Source organism: Cetorhinus maximus, chromosome 6 (assembly GCF_964194155.1).
Source record: "Cetorhinus maximus chromosome 6, sCetMax3.hap1.1, whole genome shotgun sequence".
Taxonomy (NCBI): domain Eukaryota; kingdom Metazoa; phylum Chordata; class Chondrichthyes; order Lamniformes; family Cetorhinidae; genus Cetorhinus; species Cetorhinus maximus.
The window spans coordinates 39,288,162-39,314,803 of record NC_135884.1 but is presented as its reverse complement, the minus strand read 5'-3'; the positions used below and the strand labels follow the sequence as shown (position 1 = coordinate 39,314,803).

Here is a 26,642-nt window from a genome sequence, read left to right as displayed (position 1 = left end):
TGCTCAGTAGTGGCTTAAATGAAGGTTCTCTGGTAGAGTACATCAGTTCCCTGATAAGTGTATGCTATATTGCACCTATGGCAACATTGGGCCAAATTTAATGCCGAATGCATTGCATGTGTAAAAGCAGGAAACTCAGAGCTGCAAAAGCATTGGCCCTCATTGAAGATGTAATTGAGCTGACTCAGGCAGACAAGTTGCAGGAAAGACCAAAAAGCCCAAGAGAATTTGGGTGACAATCAATTCTGGGTTTGAAACTTCATGTTAGTTGTTTCACCCCATTTTGCTGCTAGGAAAGTTATTTTTCCATATTATGCCCCCTAAAATTGTGCTGAAAATGACGTGGATTTTCTAGGAATGTGTTTTCTTTTAAAACACTATTCTAAATATGAGCAATGTGCATTAACAATGATTACAATTTCATCTTTATTTGACATATATTCTGGGTTAAGTAGCCAATGGAGTGAAGATTCGTGTTTCTTTGCAGTCTGCTTAGTAAGTGCCAAAAGAATTCTCTCTCTTTCTCATTTATAAGACTAGTCCTTCTGCTCCCCACTGCCAAATTAGGCTAAACTTCTATAGTTGGCTTGAACACTTTGTCAAATGTACTTCTGCCATCGCCAGACTGTGGTCCCGATTGTATTGTTGAGTTTCTGCTTGATTTAGAACTAAAAATAACTTTCCTAATTTATGTCGAGCCCTGGTTTCTAAACCATCATCAACTGTAGGAAGGCCATCCCACTAAACGATACTTAAGTCTGCTGCCTTCTTCCAGTCTACAGCTTTTGTGATGTTCTTGTTCTGTCAGATCCCATTGGGAAAGCTAATAAAGGCCACAATTTTTTTAGGACATCATTAAAGCTGGGTAGTCTTGAAAACCGCAGTTGTTAAGATCAAAAAGTACAGTCAGGACCACAAATCATCCTTTTTCCATTCCCACCTGCGCCTCTACATGAATAAATAAAACCACTAAATAAAGGAAGCGTTTCCTTCAGATTCAGCTCACAGAGGAAACTCTTCCCGTTCCAGATCTAAATAATTTTCTGTTGTCAGTGTTGAAGTGCCACAATTGATGATGAAATCATTATGTACATTTATGGTCCCAAATTGACTTTCCATCGGGGTTCCCCGATTGTCTACCATGACCTCTGTGGAAGATCAGAAGAAACCGAGAGAAACAGTATTTATGTCCTTTGTCTGGATCTCTGTGGATCTTCCACCAAAGTTAGGGTGGATGATTGGCAGACCCCCATAGAAATTCAACTCCACTCCCTGTTCACTGATCCATAACCATTATAGCCACTGATCGAAGCTGCCAGTTGCTGCCCTCTGTTACCCATCACAGATGCATGGACTATAACTAGAGTCCTTTGTTCTGCAACACTAAATACACATAGTCAGCCTAGTGGTTATGGTGCTGGACTAGCTGTGTTGGGTTCCAATCCCACCATGGCAAATTATGAAATTAAATTCAATAAATCTGGAAATCTGTGGGTTTGCACCAGTGATCAAATTCTTGTAAAAATCCAACTGATGCACTAACATCCTTCAGAGAAGGGAGTCTATCACCCCTGCTTGGTTTGCTTGGCATGTGACTTCAGTCCTAAACTATTACATTGGCTGGAATTTTCCACCCCTGTTTTGCAGTGGGCATGTTCAGTGGTGAGAGAATCTCGTGAGAAAGCCCTAGTCATGTTTCCATATGACGTAAATCCTGGACGCGATGGTCCCCTCCTCTCATCAATGGTGGGCTGCATTTCCCACCGTCGAATGTTGGAAACTTAATTGTAATAAACTTGCATCTAATTATTGTGGCCACACGTCGGAATCATCCCACCTCGACAAATTTAAATCCCACATCGGTATGATTTCACAACGGGCTGGTTTACAACTGCCTTTAAAAGATGTGAACCTGGCAACCTCAACTTTGAAGTTAATTCAGAGGTGACTGCAGAGCTCGCAATGATCTCAGCGGCTCCTTGGATTCAGGGAGGGCACAGGCAAGTCTCTGCAGTTGGCTTGTGGTGCCGGGGAAAGGGTGACAGTGCAAAGGGGGTAGGATGAGAAGGCAACCTCGGGGCAAGGGCAACAGTGCAAAGGGGGATGTGGGAGAAGGCAACCTTGGTCAAGGGCGACAGTGCCAAGGTGGGGTCATGGCAATACCAACTGAAGTTTGAGCACAAACACATGGGGCAGGGTGGGGTGGGGGGAAGGTGAAGAAAACAGCCGGGCTAATGGCAAAACATGTCAAAGATGAGCACTCAATCACAGCTGAGAGTGTTTAACTTGAGCTCAATTGACATGCTTGGAGTCAGCTTAATCAAGCAATTATGCCCATTCAATCAGCACTAATTCCTCAGTGCCAGTGATTGCTCCTCTACTGTTAACCCCTTGTGTGCACACATCAAACTTGAATGAGTGCTATGGTGCTGCAGAACCATTGCATGACTGGGCAAGCCTAAGGATCCTGTTGGGGCAGGCGGCCATCAAGCACTGATGGAGAGGTGCACTCCTCGTCCCTTGCATTACGTTTCATTTGACATTGAAAAGCCACCCTTATGGTGCAAGCAAACCGTGAAGGCTTGGAGCCCAGGTTAAGAAAATGCCTGCGCCTGAGATGAGAGTTCAGGATTCAGTTGAGTGGCTGACACTGCCGCCACTCGGTCATATGAGGCATTGCTGGGTGGGGCATGGTGAGCCATCAAGCGCACTAAACCCTGGGTATCCATGTGGCATCCTGGACTTTTGGCTGCGTTAAGGGGCCTTGAGAGGCAGCCGCAGGCGGCGACTTGATCAACAGTGGTTCTTAAGAGAAAATTGCTGACCTTCGCATCTCTTTCTTTAATACTGCAGTGGGGAAACCATCAGGAACTTGGAGCCTGGTGATCTTGCTGTCTCCTTGATTTCTTATAGGCAGGAGAGAATAAGGAGAAGAATGCGATGGAGGCGCCTGGATCGCCAAAGGGAGGAGCAGAATGCTGGAGACCAAGGGCCTCCTCCCCACGCAGAAGATGAAACGCACAGAGCCATTGTTCGTAGGCGCATCACTGGACTCAGGGTATACAGACTTCACATGTGCTACCTGCAGATGAGCGAGAAGTGAGCAGTGTCACCAATGCCTGCGCATGTCAAGGGAACTGGTCTCACACATATGCCACCTTCTGCTGGATTTGGCACCATGGGAACACAGATGGCATCCACTGCCAGCTGCAGTTAAAGCTTCTGCCGCATTCAATTTCTACAGCAGTGGCTCCTTCCAGGGCTCCACTGGGGACCTGTGCAGGATCCCACAAGCCTCCACTCACAGTTGTATCCAGGAGGTCACGGATGCCCTTTTTGCCAAGGCACATACCTTTGTCAATTTCAACAGGGGTCAGGCAAGCCAGGAAGAAAGAGCGCTGGAATTTATTCAGATTTCCAGATTCCCACAGCTGCAGGGTGCCATCGACTGCCCCCATGTGGCTTTTAAATCTCCCTGGCAACGAGCAGTCCAATATGTGAACTGCAAAGGGCTCCACACTCTCAACGTTCAGCTGGTCTGCGACTGTAACAAACAGATCATGCAGGTGTGTGCAAGATACCCCGGAAGCGCCCATGACTTGTACAACCTCAGCAGGCCTCAGATCCCTGACATCTTCCAGGGACCACACAGGATGCAGGGTTGGCTCCTCAGGTCAGGGGCTACCCACAAAGAACATGTCAGATGACACACCTGAGAGAAAGTATAACAAGGCTCATTCTGCAACCCAGAGTTTGGTTGAGTACACCATTAGCATCCTGAAAATGAGATTCCAGTGCCTGGACAGATCTGCTGGAGCACTGCAATACATTCTCCAGAGGGTGTCATGCATTATAGTGGCTTGCTGTGCGTTACACAACCTAGCAATACAAAGCGGGGAGGACCTAGATGATGAGATGCAAGAGCTGCATGTCTCCTCTGATGAGGAAATCAAAGGGGGTGAGGGTGATGAGGTCCTGGAAGGCAAGGGTGCAGGCGATGAGGCCATTGGAGTCACCCAGGTGGATGGCATCGGGGTGTGCATCTGCTGACCTTCCTCACTACAGGTGCCTGAGGGCCCTATGCTGACTCCTTGAGAGGAAGGGACAGCTGGAGTGAGATCGAGATGCCCTGCCTCCTCTTGTATTGACACTGATGGATGCCTGCAAGTGCCTCAGTGATGGGGTGCAGCTCCTGCAGCAGTGCAGGACCAATGTCCTGGCCCATGGTCTCCATAGTGGCCGCCATCCTACTAGCGTTGGCCTCGGTACATTGACATGCCGCCGCTATCACCTCAGACTGAAGGCAGACAGACTCCTCCATCGTGGCTTGTAATCTGAGGAGTGCAGCAGACATTCTTTCCTGATGTTCCCAAGCTTGCCTTTGCAGCTCCAGTGACTGAGGTATGACCAAGCCCAGAGGCTCCTCATCGGACTCAGACTCAGCAGATTTCTACCTTCCAGCAGTCTTCTGAATGCCGAAAACCTGGGAGGTCCCTGCCTCCACCTGCTGTGGATCAGACAGTGCGATGTGCTCACCAGATTGTGACCCTGAGGCTACTCTAGAACTAGGTCTAAGGTGTGTGCCTCTGCACTGGTGGAGGTTGTGGGTGAGCTCCATGATGACCCTTCTATTAAGGTGTCATCTGATTTCTTTTCCGAGGTGTCTTTTGCGGCTTGGCTCGTGGACCCCCTTGGCTACTTCAAGATGTACCTGCGAAAGCAAGGAGGGATACTTAGTGCATGGCAGGGGGTTGCAGAACAGGGGAACTCACTCACAGCATGGTTGTCTGATGGATGTTGCACTGCTGGATCCTCACTTGGTTGAACGCCACCAACCTCACCATCAGCACAGGACTGGACCAGATCATCGGCGGCCAGCTGGATGGCTCTATTTTCAAAGTCTGTGAAGACCTTGATGTCGAGCATTCCTCCACCAGTCTGCGACCTCTCCCTTTTGTTGTTGCCAGCTTGTCTTGCATAAATACAGATAGAACATAATCAGGATGCCTGCCAGGCCAGATGAGAAGGATGACAGGCATGTGTGGGTGGTGAGTGGTACCATGGATGGGATGAGAACACAATCCGCAGAGCAGATGAAGGTGTGTGAGAGAGAGTGAATGGTGATGTCCCTTGAACTGGCAGTGAGCGAGATCCCTGTGGATGTGCGTTGGGTTTGTGAGTGTAAGAGTTGAGTGATGAGTGGCTTACCCTGGCGGAATGGGGGAGATCATTAATCCCCTTTCGGCACTGGGTGGCTGTCCTCTTTTGCCGCTACTGCCACCGCCTACCATGCTGGATTGCTAACCTTGCATGCTGGCCTTTGCCCTGAGCAGGGGTAGAGGACTTCACGGCGGGCCTCCACTGTGTCCAGAAGGCACTCAAGGGAGTCGTTGCTAAATTTGGGTGCAGCATGTTTTCAGCAGCTTTTGATCCCGTGGAGAGTGCTAATTCTGTGCAGGGGTGCCCTTCAAATATGGTGCCTGAATTACTGGCGGCCTGAGGTGATGGTGGGCAGGCTAATCAGAGGCTGCCCTGCCCGCAATCCGATGTGAAACCTGTGCCTCTGTATCCTTAAACAAAGTGTCGCACGATACGCCGGAAAAAGTGGCCATTACCGTCGGCGGGTCAAACGCCACTTTCCCTGCCTGATATCAGACTTTGCTGTTTCTTTTGGGACGATTCCACCCATTGACTTTTAATGTTGTCTGAAGAAGCTTAGTACATCACTGGTTGAAAACAATAGCTATGAATTCACCATTGCCACAAGGACTGTAGCTGTTCAATGTGAAGGCCCATTGCCACCTTCTCAGGGCAATTATATGAAAAGAGAGAAAAAATTGTATTTATATAGCGCTTTTCAGTAGAATGTATTCTATCACGCTGCTGACTTGTGCCTTATAGATTGTGAACAGGCTTTGGAGAGTCACAAGGTGAGTTATTTGCCTCACAATTCTCTGCCTCTGACTTGCTCTTGTAGCCACAGTATTTTTATGTCTGGTCCAGTTCAGTTTATGGTCACTGGTATGCCCCCAAGATGTTGATAGTGGGGGATTCAGCAATGGTAATGCCATTGAAAATCAGGGTGATGGTTAGATTCTCTCTTGCTGGAGATGGTCATTGCCTGGCACTTGTGTGGTGCGAATGTTACTTGCCACTTATCAGCCCAAGCCTGGATGTTGTCCGGGTCTCGCTGCAGATTGGCATGGGCTGCTTCAGTATCTGAGGAGTTGCTCTGTATTCTCTGTTTACTGCACACCTCACTCACTAACTTTACACGAGGTGCTCTGAATGGTTTTGTGAATGTGCTAGAACATTTTCACTTATAAACTTTTTTTAGCATTCTCTTTTGACAGTATTCATTGCTCAATCCTGCTAATCATATTGACTTTTTGATAACAACATCGTTCAAAAGAAAGGTTTGAAAAGGCTGAGTCACTTTTTGTAATAAAACTGGGAGCCTGTGATATCATTGCCGAGCCTGCTGCTGATTTGCTTCTTCTGGGAAAAGATTCCTTATTCTGTTATGGAATATGAAGGCCACATGGACAGTCAAAGTTCCTTAAAATGCCAAGATTGGTGTGATTTCCTTATTGTTTGGATGTTTAGCTCAATAGACGTAAGAGGTAACTTTTGTGAAGAATGAGAATTATTCCATGTAAAGTTAATCGAATGCTCTTTTGCTTTGTGTAATGATGTTGCATAACATTGTTGTCACTGTTTTGTAGGAACGCAAGTTTCTAAAGTTTGTGTCAAAAGAAATGGAGAACATGTTTATTGAGGAGCTTAAGTCATCTGTAAATCTTCTAATGGCAAATCTGGAGAGTATGCCTGTTTCTAAAGGAGGTTCGGAATTCAAACTCCAGAAGCTGAAACGCAGTCATAATACCTCCATCATCGACATGGGGGAGGAAAATGAAAACCAGCTCTCCAAATCTGATGTTGTACTGTCTTTTACACTTGAGGTGAGTAGATAGCAAATATTAGTTTTGTACTGTTGTAAAGCTACAATAATGTAATTTGTCAAATATGCTTTCCTTGTTCTTCCCATTTTATGATATTGTTTGCAGCCTAATTAGGTCCACCTAAGACTAACTGACTAGACAAGTAGTATATTTCTGGCCTCTGGCTGGGTGACTAACATTCTAATTAACTTCAAAACAAAAACAGAATTACCTGGAAAAACTCAACAGGTCTGGCAGCATCGGCGGAGAAGAAAAGAGTTGACGTTTCGAGTCCTCATGACCCTTCAGCAGAATTAACTTGCCTACTATTTGATCCCCTCCCCCGACAACACTTCGGATGAAATGCTTTCCTTTGCACTGAGTCAAACCTCAGAGGAATGCATTGCTTAGTATTTCCCTAATTTACTTGGCTAAGAACAGGAACTTGTGAAGGAGAACCTAGGACCTTCCATTCTGTAAAACGGCTTACTATTTCAGAAGTATTCTGGACTGTGAAGATATACCTCAGCTTTCCTTCACCAGTAAAAACTGCCATAAATTTCTTCCCTTGACACCCTCCACTCTTTGTTCCAAAAAGTGCAAGGAGCTCATGGGTTTCTTCATAACAAAAATTGAGATCAGCCTTTCAGCTGCTTCTGCCATTTCTGTTCCTCCCTTAAGGTCTGTGGCTCAGTTCATAGCACCCTCGCCTTTGAATCAGAGGGTCGTGGGTTCATGTCCCACTCCTGGAAACCAAGAACATTGATTGTACTCGAGAAGAGTTGCAATCTGTGACTGTTGGTAACTCGAAAGAGTTTCCCTATCCCAAATTTACATCTTTATTTAATTTCTCTCCTATCTCACCTCATGTCCCCTTCAAGCTCACCTTGTCCATGAGACCAGCTTTCTGCTTCCTCGACCCTATTGCCATCAAACTGCTGCCCACCCAATTTCACTTCCTGACTCCCATGTTTGCTGATTATTGTTAACGGTCCAATATCCTCAGATATGCCCTCCCCCCTCAAATCTGTTATCATTATCCCTCTCCTCAAAACTCCACTTTGACCCTTCTGTACTTGCAAGCATCAACCTGCCTTTCCTCTCCAAAATCCTTGTATTTCCAGCAGCTTCATGTTTGAATTACTCAACTGTACCCGTGACAGTACTGAAACAACCCTTATCAAAGTTACAAATTACATCCTATATGATGGTGATAATTGTCAACTATCCCTCCTTATCCTTCTTAACCTGTCTGCAGCCTTTAATGAGGTTGACCACAATCTCCTCCAACCTCTAGCTGGGTTGGACTGCATTTGGCTGATTCCATTCTTACCTATCCAGTTGCAAAAAGATTCGCCTGGAATGGTTTCTCTTCCTGCTCCCACACCATTACCTCTGGTATTCCCCAAGAATGTATCATTGACCCTGTCCTATTTCTCACCTACATGCTGCCCCTTGACAACACCACACATAAGAACAACATTAGTTTCCACATGTACGCTGACGACACACAGCTCTACCCCATCACCTCTCTTGACCCCTCTACTGTCTGATTTGTCACATTGCTTGTCCAACACCTGGTGCTTGATGGGCAGAAATTTCCTATAGCTAGACATTGGGAAGAATGAAGCAGTTGTCTTTGGCCCCATCACAAACTCTGTTGCATTGCGAGAAGTTGCATTAAAATAAACGACTGCAGACATGGGAAGAAATCAGTTGAAGATTTACATGATGAAAATTTTGCTGCACTTGTTTAGTGAATGTGAAGTTGAAGTTGGGAGATGTCTCTAACATATGGGTTAATTTCATTCAAACTGGGATGAAAGAATTTCCTTTCTGGCTCTAAAGATCTCTATTAAAATATGTTTGTACAATTTTGTACAAGTTCTAATGAGCATGAGCCTATGAAGCTGTCATAAACTGGCATTAATTGCAGCCTCAAGAGGCTAAAAGGCTGGGTAGCGTATGAAATGAAAGTCATATTGGGGCAATGGCTGAGGCTGGGGATAACACATGTTAATTTACTTGTACTTGACCTGCAAGTGCCTTGTACTCTGCACAAAGGTTGCAGATATATCCTTGCCATTGATATGTCTCACTTGAATGTTTACAAATAATTTCACTGAAATGAAAAGGTATAATGATTTGAAAGATTGAAGTTGCAGTATTAAATGATTTTGTTTTATAGGTAGTGATCATGGAAGTGCAGGGTCTAAAATCTTTAGCACCAAATCGCATTGTGTATTGCACAATGGAAGTGGAGGGAGGAGAGAAACTGCAAACTGATCAGGCTGAAGCTTCTAAACCAACGTGAGTGGCTTTGTAATTTTGTTTTACATGTATTGTGGATTAAGCCTGTCTTTCTTTGCCAGCTAGGTACCGTATGCCTTCTCCAATCTGGGATTCAATATTTCATGATTGCAAAATTCACAAACATACATAGATACTCCCTGAAAGATTAACGATTTTTTTTAATCCTGTGGGTCTGCAGCACACAATACACAAAACGTGTGCAGTTACTGTGTTTTGACTAACGCAAGTGGACAGGGGAATATCTATATTTATATGGACTTCCAGAAGGTATTGATAAGTCCTGCATAAGAGACTGTTAACTAAAGTTGAAGTTCATGAAATTGAAATAATTATTGACCTGGTTAAGAAATTGACTGAGCAACAGAAGACAGTGAATGGGGATAATGACAGGTACTCTAATTAGCAGGATGTGATATAGCCTCAATTATTCATCATATTTGTTAACGACTAAGATGATAGAATAGGAAGCCCCATATCCAAATTTGCCAACAACACAGAGATAGGCAGCATTGTAAGCAAAGTAGATGAAAGCATAAAATCGCAATGATATATTCATGGATTAAGTGAATGGGCAAAACTGGCAAATGGATTTCAATATAAGAAAAGGTGAGATCGCCACTTCAGAGCTAGAAACTGTAGAACAGGGTACTTTGTAAATGGAGAAAATCTAGAAACAGTGGAAGTCTGTATACATTTAGATCATCATAATGTCATGAACAGGTACAGAACATAATCCAAAAAGCTAACGGAATGCTGACCTTTATATATAAAGACCTGGGATACAAGGTGGTAAAAGTTATGCTCCAGGCATACAACGCTCTAGTTAGACCACGCCTGTAAAACTGAGCTGTTCTGAGAACCACACCTTAGGAAGGATTTATTGGCCTTGGAGGGAGCTCAACATTGATTAACCAGAATGTTATATGGCCTCCAAGGGTTAAATTACAAGGAGGGATTACACAAACTAGAGTTGTATTCCTGGAATCTAGAAGATTAAGAGGTGATTTGATCAACATTTTCAAGATATTAAGGGGACTTATAGGTAAACTGGGTATTTAGGGCTGGGGACATCATTTAAATTAAGAACCAGGCCTTTCAGGGGTGAAATTGGGAAACACTTCTACATGCAAAGGGTGGCAGAAGTTTGGAATTCTCTTCTGCAAGCAGTAAATGATGCTAATTCAATTGTTAATTTTAAATTTGAGATAGATTTTTGTTATTCAAAGTTATTAAGGGGTATAGGGCAAAGGCGAGTATACAGAGTTAGGTTGCAGATAGATCATGATCTCATTGCATGGGGAGCAGGCTTGAATGGCTAAATGGCTTACTCCTGTTTCTGTGCTCTTTGGGGCTTGGTTGGAGGACTAAGGCAGAATGTTGCCTTTTTATCCAACCCATTATCATTGGGATTAAATACCTCCATTTGGCAGTGCAGAACTGCTTCAGATTTATGGAATGAGCAGTTTCTGTGGCACTGAGGTTGGATGGGACTGGAAATTGTAAAAATGCAAAGATGCTTTAGAGCATATAGCCTCAGAGGCTGAGAATAAGAAACATTGTCAGAACGATAAGGGAGCTGTACATTAAGATATGGTGTACCTAACTCAGAAGTGCCATCTTAGAAATGATAGTTCTTCACGATAAGCTCATGTTTTAAAAATAATATTCTTTAACTTTCAAAATTAGTTTCAATATAATTTATCATTTAAAGAGGCTCATGTTTCATTGTTGGGAATCCTTTATTTGACAGAAATTCAGATACATTTTGCGTCAAAACATAGCATCTCAAAAATGTTCGTCAATTTGTCAACAGTTACCAAAACAACAACAACACACCGGCGTTTGGCTATCCTCCCTTCCAGAAAAATAAGATAGTGAGCGGAATTTTAGTTGCCCTGGCAGACAAACAATTAAAATGGTTTGGGTGAAATACACACTCCATTCCTACCACACCCTGCTTTTAAAATGGCTAAATTTTCAGGTGTTTGAGGCATCTCCCTCGATCGGGCGTTGTATAGATATTATTACCATTGGATGTTGACTAAATTCACACTTCATTATTCTGTTGAGCTGCTAGTTAGCAGACACTGCAGATTCTAATTTTATTTTTCATAGAATCTTGGTAAAAGTTGGGACTTTCAGATTGCATTGAGAAATATAGAATGGTTTTCTCCCTTTTGTTAAATAGATTTGTTTTTAATGTTAATTTTCAGGATCATAATCTTCTTGAGATTTTACTTAAATATCACCTTAGATTTGCACCACATCAACAAGGCAAATGTTTTGGTTACCCCAGTTTCAAAGTAATACTCTCTTCTGATACTTTATGGATTTAAAGCACTTTGTAATCTTTAACTCTGCTAAATTTCATGTTGATTTAATTAAGCTCAAAATAATTCTGTGCTGTAGGAACAGAATCACAACTATTCAGCTTATTTACAGATTTGTTCCTATTGTGTTATGAATGTTTAAACTCTTGGGACTTTGAGACTGACGAAATTTGGTGAGGACTGCAAATAATTCCTGAAAAAACTCAGCTCTGATCGTTAAGTGTTGGAATATAGGAATAATTTGCTACTTTTCAAACCTGGGTACTAATAAACTTATTGCTTTTTAGTGATGTACATGATGAGAAGTTTGAAATTGTAGTGGCAGAATTATTAACTGAAAGTGCTGTACTTGAGTAATTTTTGATTTAGCCTTGCTGGATCCAAATCTAATACCTAAAATGAACTGTCTTTTCATCAAAGACTAAATTATATTGTTTTTATATTTGCGCAATGTAAGGATACAGCACTTGAGGTCTGCACATGCAGTTTTTGGTTTTACACAGTCTATGTCAATTTGTTCTTCCACGCCCTTCCTCCCCCTGCCCCCCAACCTCCCCTCCTGTCTTCATTTTGTTCACTGAGCTTTCTCCCCTACTTCATGACACATTAAGAAGGTGCTCCCAAATTTCTTCACCGATGAGCCTTGGCTATCTGTGGTGTTAGGTATTCAACCTTGTATGGCACTATAGCAGAATTCAATTTGATCCCTACCTGATATCTATATAAGTGTGGTTTCTGGATGACTTCTCCTTGTTTAAGAATAATATTGCCAAATGTGCCACTTTAGTTGGTGCTAAATATGTTGGGAATTATTTACTCAGACTAGGAATTGAAACAGGGATCTTTCTGGAATATGTGCTCATCACCACATTATTTAACCAATTGACCTATCAAGAGAGCTAGCAGGATTAGCTTGCTCCTAAGCACATGCCATAGCAAACTGTTATAACATAGAGTAACATAAAATAATGTTTTGGATGCAGGTATTTGTCGTAATATTGTATGCATGCCAATGCAGACAATGACATACCTTTAAGAAGCTGCATAGTGACATTACCATGTGTAAGGCTGGAGGATAAAAGGTACAGCCTCCAGGTTAGATGTTCATTATTGCTTGTGATCTCTACTACAGATGTTCACTACTGTCTGTGACTCTGTATCAGTAAGACTTTATGTATACCCTGTGAGTCAGGCATTTAGTCAAGTAATCAGTCTATGTAACTGATAGGACCCAGGCTAGATCAAGGCCTATGCAAAGCTGTATATAGTTGTTGCTAGTAATAAACTTCATATAATTGTGTTTGACCAGAACCCTTGTCGGTCTTAATATCTTGCTTAGCACAGGTAGCATAGAGACCGATCCCTTGAGCTCTACAGCGAGACCCTCAACTTATATGGTGGTAGCAGACCGTAAGAGACCATGACAGTATTCTCAAGATGATACTGTGATGTTGCCTTGGATTCCTAGAGATAATACCAGGCATTCATTCATCTCTTAATTTCTGTTGTTCATTTTCAGAAAACATATTGACCCAGCAAATAGTTGAACAGTGAAAAATTCCACTTAGGTGCCACTGCAGTTACTGAATGCCTTTACATGTACATTTTTTGATTGTGTTTGTATGTGTGTATATAGCTAAAGTTTCTGATATTCCAGATTAAAAGACAATTCAGTCTCTTATTAGGCTATCAAAGCATACACTCCAATAGCTCAAAAACTTAACTCATTGTACTTATCTGGAGTATAAAAAGTAGAATTGTGAGGTGCTGTTTGTGGAATATTTACAGAGGATTACATAGGATATATGATACAGAAATAGACCATTTGGCCCAACTAGTCTATGCCAACATTTATGCTCCACTCACCCTCCTCCCATATTTTTTTCTTCTTCTAAAGCTAACATTGTAGCCCTCTATTCCCTTCTGCCTCATATGCTTGTGTAGCTTCCCCTTACATGAATCTATACTATTGTTATGTACAGGGGAGGGATGGTAGGGATGGTTCCCCTTTTTCACCTCTTGACTGACCCAAGACAGTGTATTTCTAAAGAGGTTTTAATCCTGAGTGCTATAGCTGTTAGGAACAGACAAAAATGGTAGGCTTTCTCATGAATTTTTAAAAAGAATAATAAATTTTTGTTATTCAACCTCTGAGTATATATGCAACCACACCCACTTGCACACTCATATGGGCATGCACACGCATTCAAGAAAGATTGTGATTGCAAATGTTACATGCACTTAGATGATAAACGCTCGAGAGTTCTTTGTCACATTTGCTCTTCTCCAGGGTGAAGATTTGAAAATGATGCAAGCCCGTAATCCTTTTTTGGTCCACTGAAGAAAAGAGCCTGGACATTTAGGAAGACAAATTCACTGTTGTTTATTGTTTGCAGTCACAGGTTTCTCTTGTTCCACTCCAGTCAAAGTGCAATCGAAGCCCTGTAGCAAAACCCAGGCCTGGTTCCTTAGGTAGAGAGGTCGAGGCGAACCTGAATTCTCTGCGAACTGGCGTTTCTTAGGCAGGGTCTTTTTCCTTCGCTGGTCTAGATGTTTCTCTCTCTCTGCTCCAAAAATGTGCCTTATTAAATTTTCATATCAGTAACCTAGGGTGGAATTTTCCAGTCCCACCAGTGGGTGGTGGGTGGGTGTGGTTTTGTGGTGGACAGGCACAGAAAATTCAGAATGAAGCCCACAGTCTAAGTTCTGCTGGTGGGAAAACAAGTCAAAATTTTCCCCTCAGCAGTTTAATTGAGGGCAGATGGTGGGGTCGGCTCTCCCACTGATTCATGTCGGGAACCCCATTTGCATGCATTAGCTTGTCGTGAACACTCATTAAATATGTAAGTCGCCGGGAATCACGTTCTCCCTCCCAATTACGTCCCATGCCAATGGGAAATTAGACCGATCTGAATCACTACCAGATGTAAGTAGCATGCAGCTGTCCACTTTCACTTCACTTGTGAATTCGAGATGAAAGCAACATTCAAAGCCTACCTGCAACAGCACTGCTCCGAATCGTCAACGGTGCCAAAGCTGCTATTTAAGGCGAGACAACCGGGGATGCCCAATGGGGCTGCTCAAGGTGAGTGCTGCGCTACTCCAGGAGGACTGTGCTCAGTGTGTGTTGCGTGTCTCAGGCAGGGCTGCATTCTACCAATAGAAACCAGCCTGGTGACTGGGGTGGTGGGGAGGTTGACAGAAGCATGAGGGTGGGGGTGGGGTGGTTGTTTGGAGGGGGAAGGGGAAGGGATGATTGGAGGTGGGGGACCTGGAACCCAACATAGAAGGGGTGAACGCAGACATGGCAAGGGGGTTGGTGGGCTTTGTATGGCACAAGTGGGAAGGGATGCACGCAGACTCTAGAGTAAGGATGGGGTGTTAGTGTAGCACAAGAGGGAAGGGTTGCACACACACTCATGACTCAGCAGGGGTTAAGGCTTGCACAAGAGAGAAAGGTAACACAGAGACTCATGGATTGGGGAAGGAAAATGGTATCATGGCCGGTCCTAAAGGAGCAGTGGGCTGAGTGACAGACAGTCATAGTCCCAGGACTGAGGACAAAAGTCGGGGGGGGCGGGGTTGAAAGATTAAAGGCAGTCCTGAGCACTGTGGACCTCATAACCAGGTTGAAAGATTAAAGGCAATTGTGGGGCTCTGTGAACCTCACAGTCAGGTTGAGAGATTAAAGGCAGTCCAGGGGCTCAATGGGGCATGCTTTGGGCTATGCATGGCACGCATGTCGTGGTTCCACTCCAGGGAGGGACAAGACCTGTGTGCTCATTGGGGTTCAGGCACAGCTTGGTTTGCAAGGTGTGGAATTTGTCCCTCACTTGGTGGCCATGGAGGTGGCTGGCTCAGTACTGGGCTGCAGATGGGATGGTCATGGTCAGGGGAGGCATCTGCAGTCTGTAAATGGGGAAAACATAATAAAGGGGGGGGATACGCAAAACACTCATGGTGGGGGTGTGGTGGTCCCCTCTGTGTGACCATGCACACGGCCTCAAGATGGGGAGGGGTGACATCTACATGGGGGCATCCAGAGTGATGGGCAGGGAGGGCAGGAATGCCCATGACAATAACTATGGGCTCCAAGGTTACTGTGGGAGGCTGGAGAATTACCAGAGGGCAGCCTTTCTGCACATCGTGGGGTTCGAGGACGATCAGAGGGATGTGAACAATGATGGAGCGGGGGGGAGGGTCGAAGCTGGTGAAATAGAAGTGCAGCACCACCATCTTGAGACCCCAAATCAATGACACAGTTTAAAAACGAAACTGTAAAGAAATCTCCATGGGAGGGTTCTGAGGCTATATGGGAGGAGCCCATGGCTGGACTCGGGCCCTTTCAAGGGACACACACATACTAATTAGATTCTCAACATTGAGATGAAGGGTTACCTTATAGAGCTCATGAACCCTTTTATTGAGAACTGAGAATTTGGAATCACTAAGTAATGGTGCACTTTTACACGACAGCCATATTCAATAGGCTCACATTAAAGGTGGTCTCATTGAACATTAAATGTCAGGAATGTGAGAAGGGAAGAGGCATCCAGCCATTATGGCAACACTGCTTCTGGATAGCTGCAAGATGCTCAATCAAACCCTGTAAAGTGCATTGTCCAATTGACATGGGTTAGGGGGCCAAAAGGCATCCAGTCATACAAAAAGTGCAAGACAGGATTGATCTCTAATCCAAATCAGGCATCATATGAGCGCCTTTCGTAAGGGTGACCCTAGCATTGCTGTCCTCAAGCCTCTTACACCCTCAATGGACTTGAGACATCAGGTTGTTGGGGCGGCTTCTTAGGCACCTATGAACTGTGAAGGAGCGCCACAGCCACAAGGCTGCGACAGGGATAGGTGAGTAGCGCAGACACAGCACTAGGGCATGACAGTGGCTTTCTGGTTGAGAGTGGGAGGTCTACTATAGAAGGTCTACTATAATATACATTCATCTGTTGGATCTATCTGTTCAAAGAAAGGAGAAGGATTTAATAATGGGAGCTGCCCTCAGTGCTGCATTTTTTTTAATTCATTCATTGGATGTGGGCTTCGCTGGCTGGGCCAACATTTATTGCCCATCCCTAGTTGCCCTTGAGAAGGTGGTGGTAAGCTGCCTTCTTGAATTCCTGCAGTCCATGTGGTGTAGGTACATCCACAGTGCTGTTAGGAAGGGAATTTCAGGATTTTGACCCAGCGACAGTGAAGGAATGGCGATATATTTCCAAGTCAGGATGGTGAATGACTTGGAGGGGAACTTCCAGATGGTGGTGTTCCCATCTATCTGCTGCCCTTGTCCTCCTGAATGGTAGTGATCGTGGGTTTGGAAGTTGCTGTCAAAGTTGGTGAATTGCTGCATTCTTGATGGCAGTGCTCAGATTGAAGAGGAGGAGGGGGGCCTGGCGCCATCTAGCACAGCTTAGAGAGGAGTCCCAGCCTGAGGTGCAGGGTATAAGGGAGCCCCAGGAAGAACCAGAGGTTGAGGAAGTCAGACCCATCCCACGGAGGTGACTGGCACAATCAAGGGTATACTGAAGACGCTTTTCCCATTTGGGGATGAGTGAGAGATAGTGCTGTGCATGTCTGCGATTGTCAAGAGATGTGCTGCGGGAGGATCTCACGCCGCATGGATTGGGAAGCCATCCTCTGCCACTATCCCTGAAGGTCACCACCACACTCAATTTGTTTGCAAGCGGCTCATTCCAGGGATCCACAGGGGACCTATGCGGCATATCTCAAGCCTCTACACATAAATTTATAAAGGAGATGACGGATGCCCTCTAAATAAGGCGCATCATTATATAAAGTTCACAATGGATGATGCTAGCCAGGCTGCTAGATTTCTGGGATTTGCAGCAATCTCAGGGTGCTCTAGAGTGCAGGGTGAAATTGTTTGCACAGATTTGGCTTTATGATCTCCCTGGCAGCAGCCCCTGATCTGCATTAACAGGAAAGGTGCATTGTATTTATAGTGAATGGACACCAGTGCCCCCATAGTGATCACAGATTTTTTTTGTTTTTCTAACCCGACTGCTATGTCTTGGTGCAGCAGAGGTGGAGGCAGCCTGCTGACTGCTATGCCCTGTTGACTGCGATGACCTTGGCAGGCGTCCTCTGGAGGGCCAAGGCCTGGAGGACCCCAGTCTGCTTTGGGTCTTCTTCTGTAAGGCAGGTGCACCCTCCTCAGCTACTGGAGTTGGAGGTGATGAGGTCACAGGCAGAAGGGATTGGCATCGGCTGGACACTCAGAGTTACCTGGGCCAATGGCCCCGGGGTGCCGTGCTGATGGTCTTGCTCCCTGTGGGTGCCCGTGGGCCCCTCCCTGACTCCTCGAGGAGAAGGGTCTCTTGGAGGGATGTCTAGGTGCACCCTCCCCTACCTTGCCACTGATGGATCCCACCAATGTCTAGAGCAATGGAGTGGAGGTCCTAGTGAAAATCCAGCAGGATCTGCTGGACTAAGGTCACCAAAGGGCCCCCATCCTTCCCATGGAGACCTCGAAGCACTCGCATGTCAGAGCCACAACATTAGACAGAATGTGAACGGGCTCCTCCATCCTTTCCTCTAGCCTGTTGACTGCCTCTTGCAATTCTACCTGATGTTCCATCTCCTGTCATTGCAACTCCAGCATGTGCTCTATGGCCATTTCCAGAGACTCACCATCTGAGTTGGACTCGGAGTGCTAGAGAACAGGCATCCGCTAAGTGCCAGAGGCCTGATTGTCAATGCCTCCAACTGCTGCAGAGATGTGTTAGTGAGGTGTTTTCCAGAATGTGACCCTGAGCATAATCTAGGTCTATGTCCCATTGAGGTATGTCTCTGCGCTGGTGGAGGCTGCAGGTGAATGCAGTGACAGGTCTTCATCTGAAGCATCCTCCTCTGAGGTGGCCTGGGGGTTGAGGCCTATGGTAGCTCTGGTGGTCTGTCTGGGCCTACTCGTCTCTGTAAGAGAGAGAAGGTAGATTTAGTTCATGAGCAGGCTGAATACAACATTGCATGTCACTCACTGCAAATGTCAGGATGTGGCCAACTCATGGAGGGCTTATCCATACTGGGTTGCTGGGAGAGGCTGACCTCTCCTTCAACACAAGAGCGATCCCTATCCTCCTCTTCCAATTCAGCGGCATCCTCCTCGAAGCGACTGAGCTCCACTATGTTGGCTGTCCCTCCTTCAGTCCAGGATCTTCTCCCTCTTGTTGTGGGCAAGCTTGGCCTGCATGAAGGAAATAGGTTGAATGTGATGAGAATGAATGGAGCAGAGTTTGGGAAGCATGCATGCCTGCTGTTTGTGCTGAGCCCTCCCATTAAGGGCTAAAGATGCTGTTTGTGTAACATGAAAGATGAGATGCTGGTGATGTTAAATGTCCATGAGACATTCAATGCTGATATCTCGCCCATTAATATTTTGAGAGATCCCTGAGGAGTGTAACCCTTTGAGTTCATGATGCCATTATGAGAGTGTGAGCTTTGGGTGAGCTGAAGGTTGACTTACCCTGGCAGAGCGGATGAGATCATTTTTCCTCTTCCTATACTGCAGGGCATCTTGCTGGCAGTTGCCCACAGCACAGACCTCCTTTGCGACCACCTCCCAGGCTGGCGAGGTAAGGTTGGTGGACCTCCTGAACCATCCCAGTGTTGGCAGACACCTTATTAAAGCCTCCAGGGAGTATTGGCTAAACTTTGGGGCTACACTGTTCTTTGTCTTGGGGGTCATCTCAGGGTTGGCGGAGAACACAGCTGGGCTGCAGAGAGTAAAGGTGTGTGTTTGGGTGGCATTTAAATATGGCACCAGGACCTTCAATCCCATTAGGTGTCAGCAGGGTGAATGCATCACTGCCTGCCCTTGCCACATGGTCCAGAGAGCTGCTCGCCAATGCATAATTAATGAGCTTCCAAACATAAAATCAGGTGTGATATACCGCCCCGTTGCACAGAGGGAAGTGTGCTGCTTATCCCGCCCATCACCACACTTAGTCTCCGGAGCGGAAAATTTCGCCTCTATTTTCTGTCATGTGACGAGCATTTCATTCCATTGTCCTCACAAATGGTTTCTGATCTCTAGGCCATTGTCAAACAATGGGGTCTGAGTATCGCCCATTTATATCAGCATGATAAAATTGAGTTTTTTTTCACACCTATGATCTGGATTTCAGCTCTGAAGTCTAATTCTGCAAGCAGTATTGTGAAACTAGTTTCTTTGATAATTTGGAGAAGGGCAGTCATTAACCACAGGAAGGGTCTTTTGCATTTTAATGACTTCTCAAAGATATGTCCAGAAAGGTCATTTGCATTTTATTGACTTCATTAAGACATGTTCAGACGTGAAGATTAGCTCAGGGGATCTTGTAGTTCCATGTGTATTGGCAGGAAAGAAAAGATCGCCTGACCTCTCAACTCCATTTTATTTTAAAATAGTGTCCATTTCAGATTTATACTTAAGTTCATATTGCATGAGCGTGGCACTCTTTCCATCAACTACCTGCTGAAGTAATGAGTTCCACATTCTCACTAGTCTTTGGGTAAAGAAGTTTATTTTGGATTCCTTACTGGGTTCCTTGGTGACTGTTGATGGCCTCTGGCTATGCTCTTCCCCATGAGCAGAAATATGGTCTTCGCATCCACTCTTTTAAAACCTTTCATAATTTTGAAGACCTCTATTACATCACCTCTCAGCTGTCTTTTATTCAAGAGAAAAGGGACCCAGCCTGCCACTCCTTTCCTTATATGTATACCCACGCATTCCTAGTATTATCCTTGTAAATCTTCTCTGCATCCTCTCCAATGCCTCTATATCCTTTTTATAATATGGTAACTAGAACAACACACAGTACTCAGTGTTGTGGTCTAACCAAGGTTTGAAACAGGTTCAACATAACATCACTACTTTTCAATTCTGTCCCTCTTAAAAAAAAAAATAAAGCCTAGTGCTTTATTTGGGTTTTTTTAAGGCCTTGCTAACCTATGATGCCATTTTTAATGTTTGGTGTATTTATACCCTGTGATCCCTTTGTTCCTCTATCCCACCTAGGAAGAAGTGACTTGCCTGCCAAAAGGTGCATCCGCATATTTATCTGTGTTGAACTTTATTTGCCAATTATTGCCCATTCTGCAAGCTTATTAATGACCTCCTGCACTTATGCTGTCCTCTCCATTATTGATTATTCCCCAATCCCCTGTAATTTAGAGTCATCTGCAAGTTTTGAAACTGTGCTTTTGATTTCAAAGTCCAAATCATAAATGTAAGTTGTGAACAGCGGTGGTCCCAACACTGATCCTTGTGGAACACCACTTCCCACCTTCTACCACTCTGAGTAATTACCCTTTACTTCCTCTCACTGCTTTGTCTTTGAGCCAGCTGCAATCCATTCTGCCGTTTGTCCCAATAGTTTATATGGTATCTGTAAAGTAACTTGATACGGTGTAAATAAATTATAGTAAGAGATGAAATTTCGTAACCAGACAAAAGTAATTTTATCCTTAATCAGCATTCTCCCAAAAGGGTGAGCCCTTCCTGAGTCCAGCAAAAAAAAATTCAATAATTAAGATTGGAAATGGAGATTTCCACAATCATCTCAATCTCAATTCTTCTTATCACTTGCTTTTTTTGCTCTCGTGCACCACTTTGGATCCTTTCATCTACAGTACAGGACTTAGATCGTGTTAGTGAGGATGGCACAGCATGCAATTCCCAGAGCTCAAGGGAGTTGGAAGTGTGAAGAATGGATGCAAATGGACAACCACGCAGCAGAGGGTGAGGAGAAGTCTGCCCATGACTTCTGAGTTGTGGGATCCAAAATGTTGAAATAGAAGGATGTGCAAGGAGCATCACACCTACATACAAGCTCTGATGTCAGTCTTCGAGTATGTAGGAAATGACAGCTGTGATCTTTGACTTTCCAGCCCTCATTTGCAGTAACATCAGAGAAGCTTTTGCTTTATAGGCATCGATGGCATGTGTGTAAGCTTCACTAGAACCTGAGACAGGTTCGATGTCTCCTCCAACATGGAAGTACCTATGTTGCTCTGGTTGTAGTAGGGGAGAGATTACATAGTACTCTGCACACAGACTTTGAGCCCCTAGGACCAGGATGTAAGCAGCTGCCTCAGTTTTTAATCTCAAAGCTGCCATGAGACAAACCTGTGATCAGATAGGACACAGATCCAGCGCCTAGTGAAATGGCAATGGTTGGAGTTGATTTGGATGAGGCTGCTCGGTATCCATTTCTCAATTTAGCAACAAATGCCTGATATTTTCCCTTCCCTTGAGAGCACCATCCCAGTGACACCAGGCAGAAATGCCAGAGATGCAATCAGCAGTGATTATCTGCCGGGGCACATTTGGACACCCAAGGAAAGTATGTCTAAGGAAAGATGAGTTAATGTTAAATTCACTCGGGAGCTCATTGTATTCTAAGACAACATGCCCTTATATTCTTTGTTATTCAGAGAGGTTAATTACTGTTATGAATTTGAGTCTGCTACCTTCAAAGTTCAACGACATCAGTGATTCCCATAAGATGTCTGAGCACCTTAGTTTTATGGTAGTTGACTCACACAGCCCTGTGTATACTTGTACATTAGCATAACCAGAGGATGTAAAAAAACACTTCCTTACAATCGGAACAGGATATTTGTCTTTTGCATGTGTTTTTTTAATCTTCATAAGTGGAACAATTTAATTAGATGAAGTAAAAAATGGCTCAAGTCACAAGCTGCTTTATTCCTCAGCAAGGTGAAATGTACAGAGCAATAGGTAAGACCAGAGTTGTTTAATTCAAACAGTACAGCTTACATAGAGTATTGCCACTACCAATGTCTCCCTGTAGCCACATTGTACCTTGCAGCAGTACAAAGTAGACTGTAATCAGCTAATGTCAGAATTCATGAGGAATTAAGAAACGTCATCTGCTCACTGAGATCAGATTACAGGCGTGCACTTCACGTCTTGTTGGTTACTGTTTTATAATCATAGTACAATGCCTATTCCCAGTTTATTACTTCCTGTTTGTTAACCATGTTTGTCCCAATGACAGATAACAGTATACATACTGTAGTCTTGATGTCTGCAGCAACATTGCTGAATTTTGCCTGATTTTGTTTGGTGGCTGAGTAATGGGGAATACTGTGCAAGTGTGCATCAGAACTGTTTTCATAGTCATCGAGTTATCACAACATTCAAGTGCAAAGTGGGTGGATTAAGTTACATTAAACAGTGAGAACTTTCAGCTGCACACCGAATTGCCCATTAGAAATTTTCCAGAGGTTAATGTGATCATATTTTTGTCATTGCAGCTAACAGTTTTGTACATGTTAAAAGCAGCATGCCACTAATTACTGCATCACATTTCCAAACAAAAGGATAAGCACATTTTCAGTGTTCAGAAAATATTAACAACGGTTGTTACTTTGCTAGCACGCTGGAAGGCAGGGTGAGTCACTTCCACTGTTAACAGAACAACCTTATTATTAGTTCTACTTTTACATTTGTACAATATGCCAAAAGAACAGTTATCAGCGCTCAAGGCTGTGCTCTTAGTTGCAAACCATTCTTACCCTATTTATTTTCTGTTTGACGTTATGGCAGAAGGTTTTGTTGAAAACAAAAACCTAAAACATCGCCATATGTTTCCAATGATTTGTACTGTGGTAGTCTTATTTCAGAAGGGTATTAATAAAGAAATTTTGTACTCCCGTTCTCTACACGGAAGAGACAATTATTCTGAAATGCCCATTTTTAATGCGTTTGAATCCTATCTTTATTCAGGCCAGGTTGCTTGACAGCTCACTTGGAAGACTACATATTACTGTCAGCAATATTAGTAGACTTAAGTATAACATACTTGCATTTGCTAATTTAGTGAAGCCATTCACCCATTTAAAATAATTGACTTAATCCATTTGTTGAAATAACAGGCAAAATAATGCCATATGAACATATTAAATATTTATCTGTTAATATCACTAACAACAATTTCAAACCTATAATAGTTAACTCAAAGAAATAATTTGCATTTATAGAACTGCCACTTTGTTACATAATCAGTGTAGTCAAGATATTAAGGACAGATGAAAAAGAGACAAGATTAAGTCAATCTACTTAAGTATCAGAAATCAAAGTAGCCCATATGAAAACTATTAAATAAATCTGTTAATTAATGAGTGTTAGACTTCTTGCACTCTTATTTGTAAAGCTGAGTTATATCCCAATATTTTTTTTTACTTTTTTCAGTCTTAGGTGTGGATTTTCCTCAGCTACTCCATCCCAAATATAGCTATACCCACGAGCCTGCACAGGCACAATGCCGTCCTCCTGTGCTGTATTATTCTATGATTTTATGAAATCTGGCAGGATGATATCCAAAATAGCAGAGGTAATTGATCTAACCTCAATTTCCCTCTCACTGGTTTTTTCAGACAATTGCTCACTACCTATTTCCTGTCCTTTAACATGCAAATGTTGGCAGGTGGGTGCAGGGTGTAATTCCTGGCCAATTATTTCCCCCCCCCGTCCACCCCGCCACGACCATTTCCCAGAACCATCTTGTAGATCAGGGTATAAGCAGGAATAGTTGCCATTGCTGAAAATGCTGTGGACTTATTAGAGCCCTCAGCTCCCTCTAATTGTCCTGAAGGCTCATCTTCACCAAACTCTACAATAAAAGAATTGATGCAATCTTTGGGGCAATGGACCCCTTACGATTTTCCTGTCTCTTCTGTTACAGCTGCAGCACTGACTGGAACTTGCTGATGGTAATTGGCAGACTCTTATTTACTGGCCAGAGTCATGATAGAGTTGGGACAGTAGGTAGAGGTCTTTCCCTGATCCTATAGGGACAATTAAGGCAAATCCAGCCTATTCTGGTGCTTAATTGACAATGCTGAGAGCATCCCATAAGTCAAAGCCCCAAGGCTGATTGGGAATTGGGCTTTGTGCCTTATCAGCATATTTCTGGTGATGTGCAGGCACCAACTGGGAACCTGGAGGCAGCTCGACAGTTTGACCAGGGTTGATTTAGGCTGACTGCCTTCCTGGCCCTCAGATAGGTCATGGGGTGGGATTGGGGTGAGCAGGTGGCAGGTGTGAAGGGGAAGAACAAGAAAGGAAGATTGTGGGCTGACAGTGGCTCACAGGAGCATTCTGGAACCAGGAAGAACACTCCTGCTTCTAATTCAAAAGCCAGGAAGCCTGTCTGGGAAATCAGCATTACCCTGCAGGATCATGTGTTGCAGATCTGTAACCACCTGAATATTGACAAAATGGAAGCCTGAGGGTCATGAGCACCATGGCATTGTACCTAAAGATCTAGATGGCTATATGGTTTCCATCAATGATCTCTGACACTGTGGGAAAACTGCAAAACAAATGAACTGCCGTGCCCTTCAATCCCCTGTTGTTTTCCTGTAGGGAAAGTAATGAGACTGTTTGCCCTGCTGAACAAAGCATCAGAGACATGTTTGACTGACCTGTGCACTGAATATTGACTGATGTTGTAAACATACCTGTGGTAGCTTGGAAGGAGCCTGAAACATAAAAGTTCACAGAGGTGGTGATCCTGATTGGCACTAACAATGCTGTCCCTATGGTAGACATCCCATTTTAAAGAATGGGATTTTTACCTGTTCTCGTTTCCAAATAGTTTATAATGGTTACAATGATTTTCCGATGCATTCAGTTTATGCTGAGCAAAAGGAACAGCCAGTGTAAGTTGAGCAGGGCTCCAGCAAAACACTGACTAATTTCCTGATCTCCATATGTGATCATGACTTTGTGTTGGGATCCTCCAAGCTGGAGCAGGCGACATCTCTAACATCTTCCAATTTGTCATCCACTGCTGTATAAGGGGATGGGCTGGGGTGATTGATGCTCTTTATGCCAGAAGAGGGCAAGATGTGGTGTTCTCTCTGACTAGAGAAAAGCAGGCAGAGTGTGCATGTGACTTTGCCAGAATAGCGGGCTTCCCCGTGGTTCAGGGTACCACAGATTGCACACACATGGCTTTGTTGGAGCTGCATCTAAATACAGAGATGGACGCAACCACAAAGGATTCACTCCCTGAACGTGCAGTTGATGCGCCACCATGCTTAGTACGTTATGCTGGTGAACACCGTATCCTGGCAGCAGTCATGATTTTATATTGCACCAACCCACTGTTCCCTCAATAACTATGGTGCAGAATCCAACCACACGTGGGCAGCATGTTTGTATTGAGAACCATGCTTCCACACAAAACATCATAGAGCAGAACATTGCAATACTTAAGGAACAGTTCCACTGTCTGGATCTGGAGTGCTTACCATAGTGCGTGTCCTGATTCGTGGTGGTCTGCTTGAATCTCCATAACTTCGCCGTCATGTAGATACCTCTACCACCAGGATATGGTGAGCAGGAACAGGAGGAAGTGAGGAGGCAAGCAACTTTCCACCCAGACTATCTGTGATTCCCCCATCTGACTATGGTGCCGCTGAATACATCTCCAATCTCCTATTCCGCCATACACATAGACACCTGACCTTCTGTTTTGTCACTAACCATTCAACTGTTCACTTGGTCACAATGCTGAAATAACAACCGTTCCAAACCAACATTACGAAAGAAACTATTCAATATTCCATACAAAATACAACCAATTAACCTCGTGCATTTCTTTAGTGCCTGTCTTGCAGGTGTTATTGCCTGGCATTGTGCTTCTAAGGTGCAGCATGGCTGGCTGAAGGCTGCTGACTTTTAGTGGGGGAAGACTGCAGCTGGCCTTGCAGAATGTCCTCGAGCATCTCTCGGCCAAGAAGGCCCACTTTCTGCCTGCAGCACCTCAGCGTGCAGCAGCTGGGCTGGTTGGCTGACGGGTACTAGCAAGGGTGCTGGCAGAGTGGTCAAGGACAAATGCGACCTTCCTGAGAGAGCACAACAGGCTTGTGCTCTACAAAGCTACTGACACTCCCCTGGGGTGGCACCTCTGCAGCCATAGTAATTTGTTGGACCACAATTTGTTGGACTGCTGTGAGAGCTTGACACTTCCTTTGAGCACTGGTATCTGCAATTATGATGGGAGCAACC

The 26,642-nt window shown here is 44.3% G+C and overlaps 1 protein-coding gene across 6 annotated transcripts in view; it reads left to right on the top strand.

Annotated features, from left to right (window-relative positions):
- Nucleotides 1-26,642, top strand: part of cadpsa (Ca2+-dependent activator protein for secretion a) — a 580,082-nt gene that overhangs the window by 206,567 nt on the left and 346,873 nt on the right. For all 6 annotated transcript variants that reach the window (XM_078543642.1, XM_078543641.1, XM_078543639.1 and 3 more), the window contains exons 5-6: nt 6,726-6,962; nt 9,130-9,251. In XM_078543642.1, coding sequence (XP_078399768.1) covers nt 6,726-6,962; nt 9,130-9,251 — 359 coding nt within the window. The remainder of the gene's footprint in view (nt 1-6,725; nt 6,963-9,129; nt 9,252-26,642) is intronic.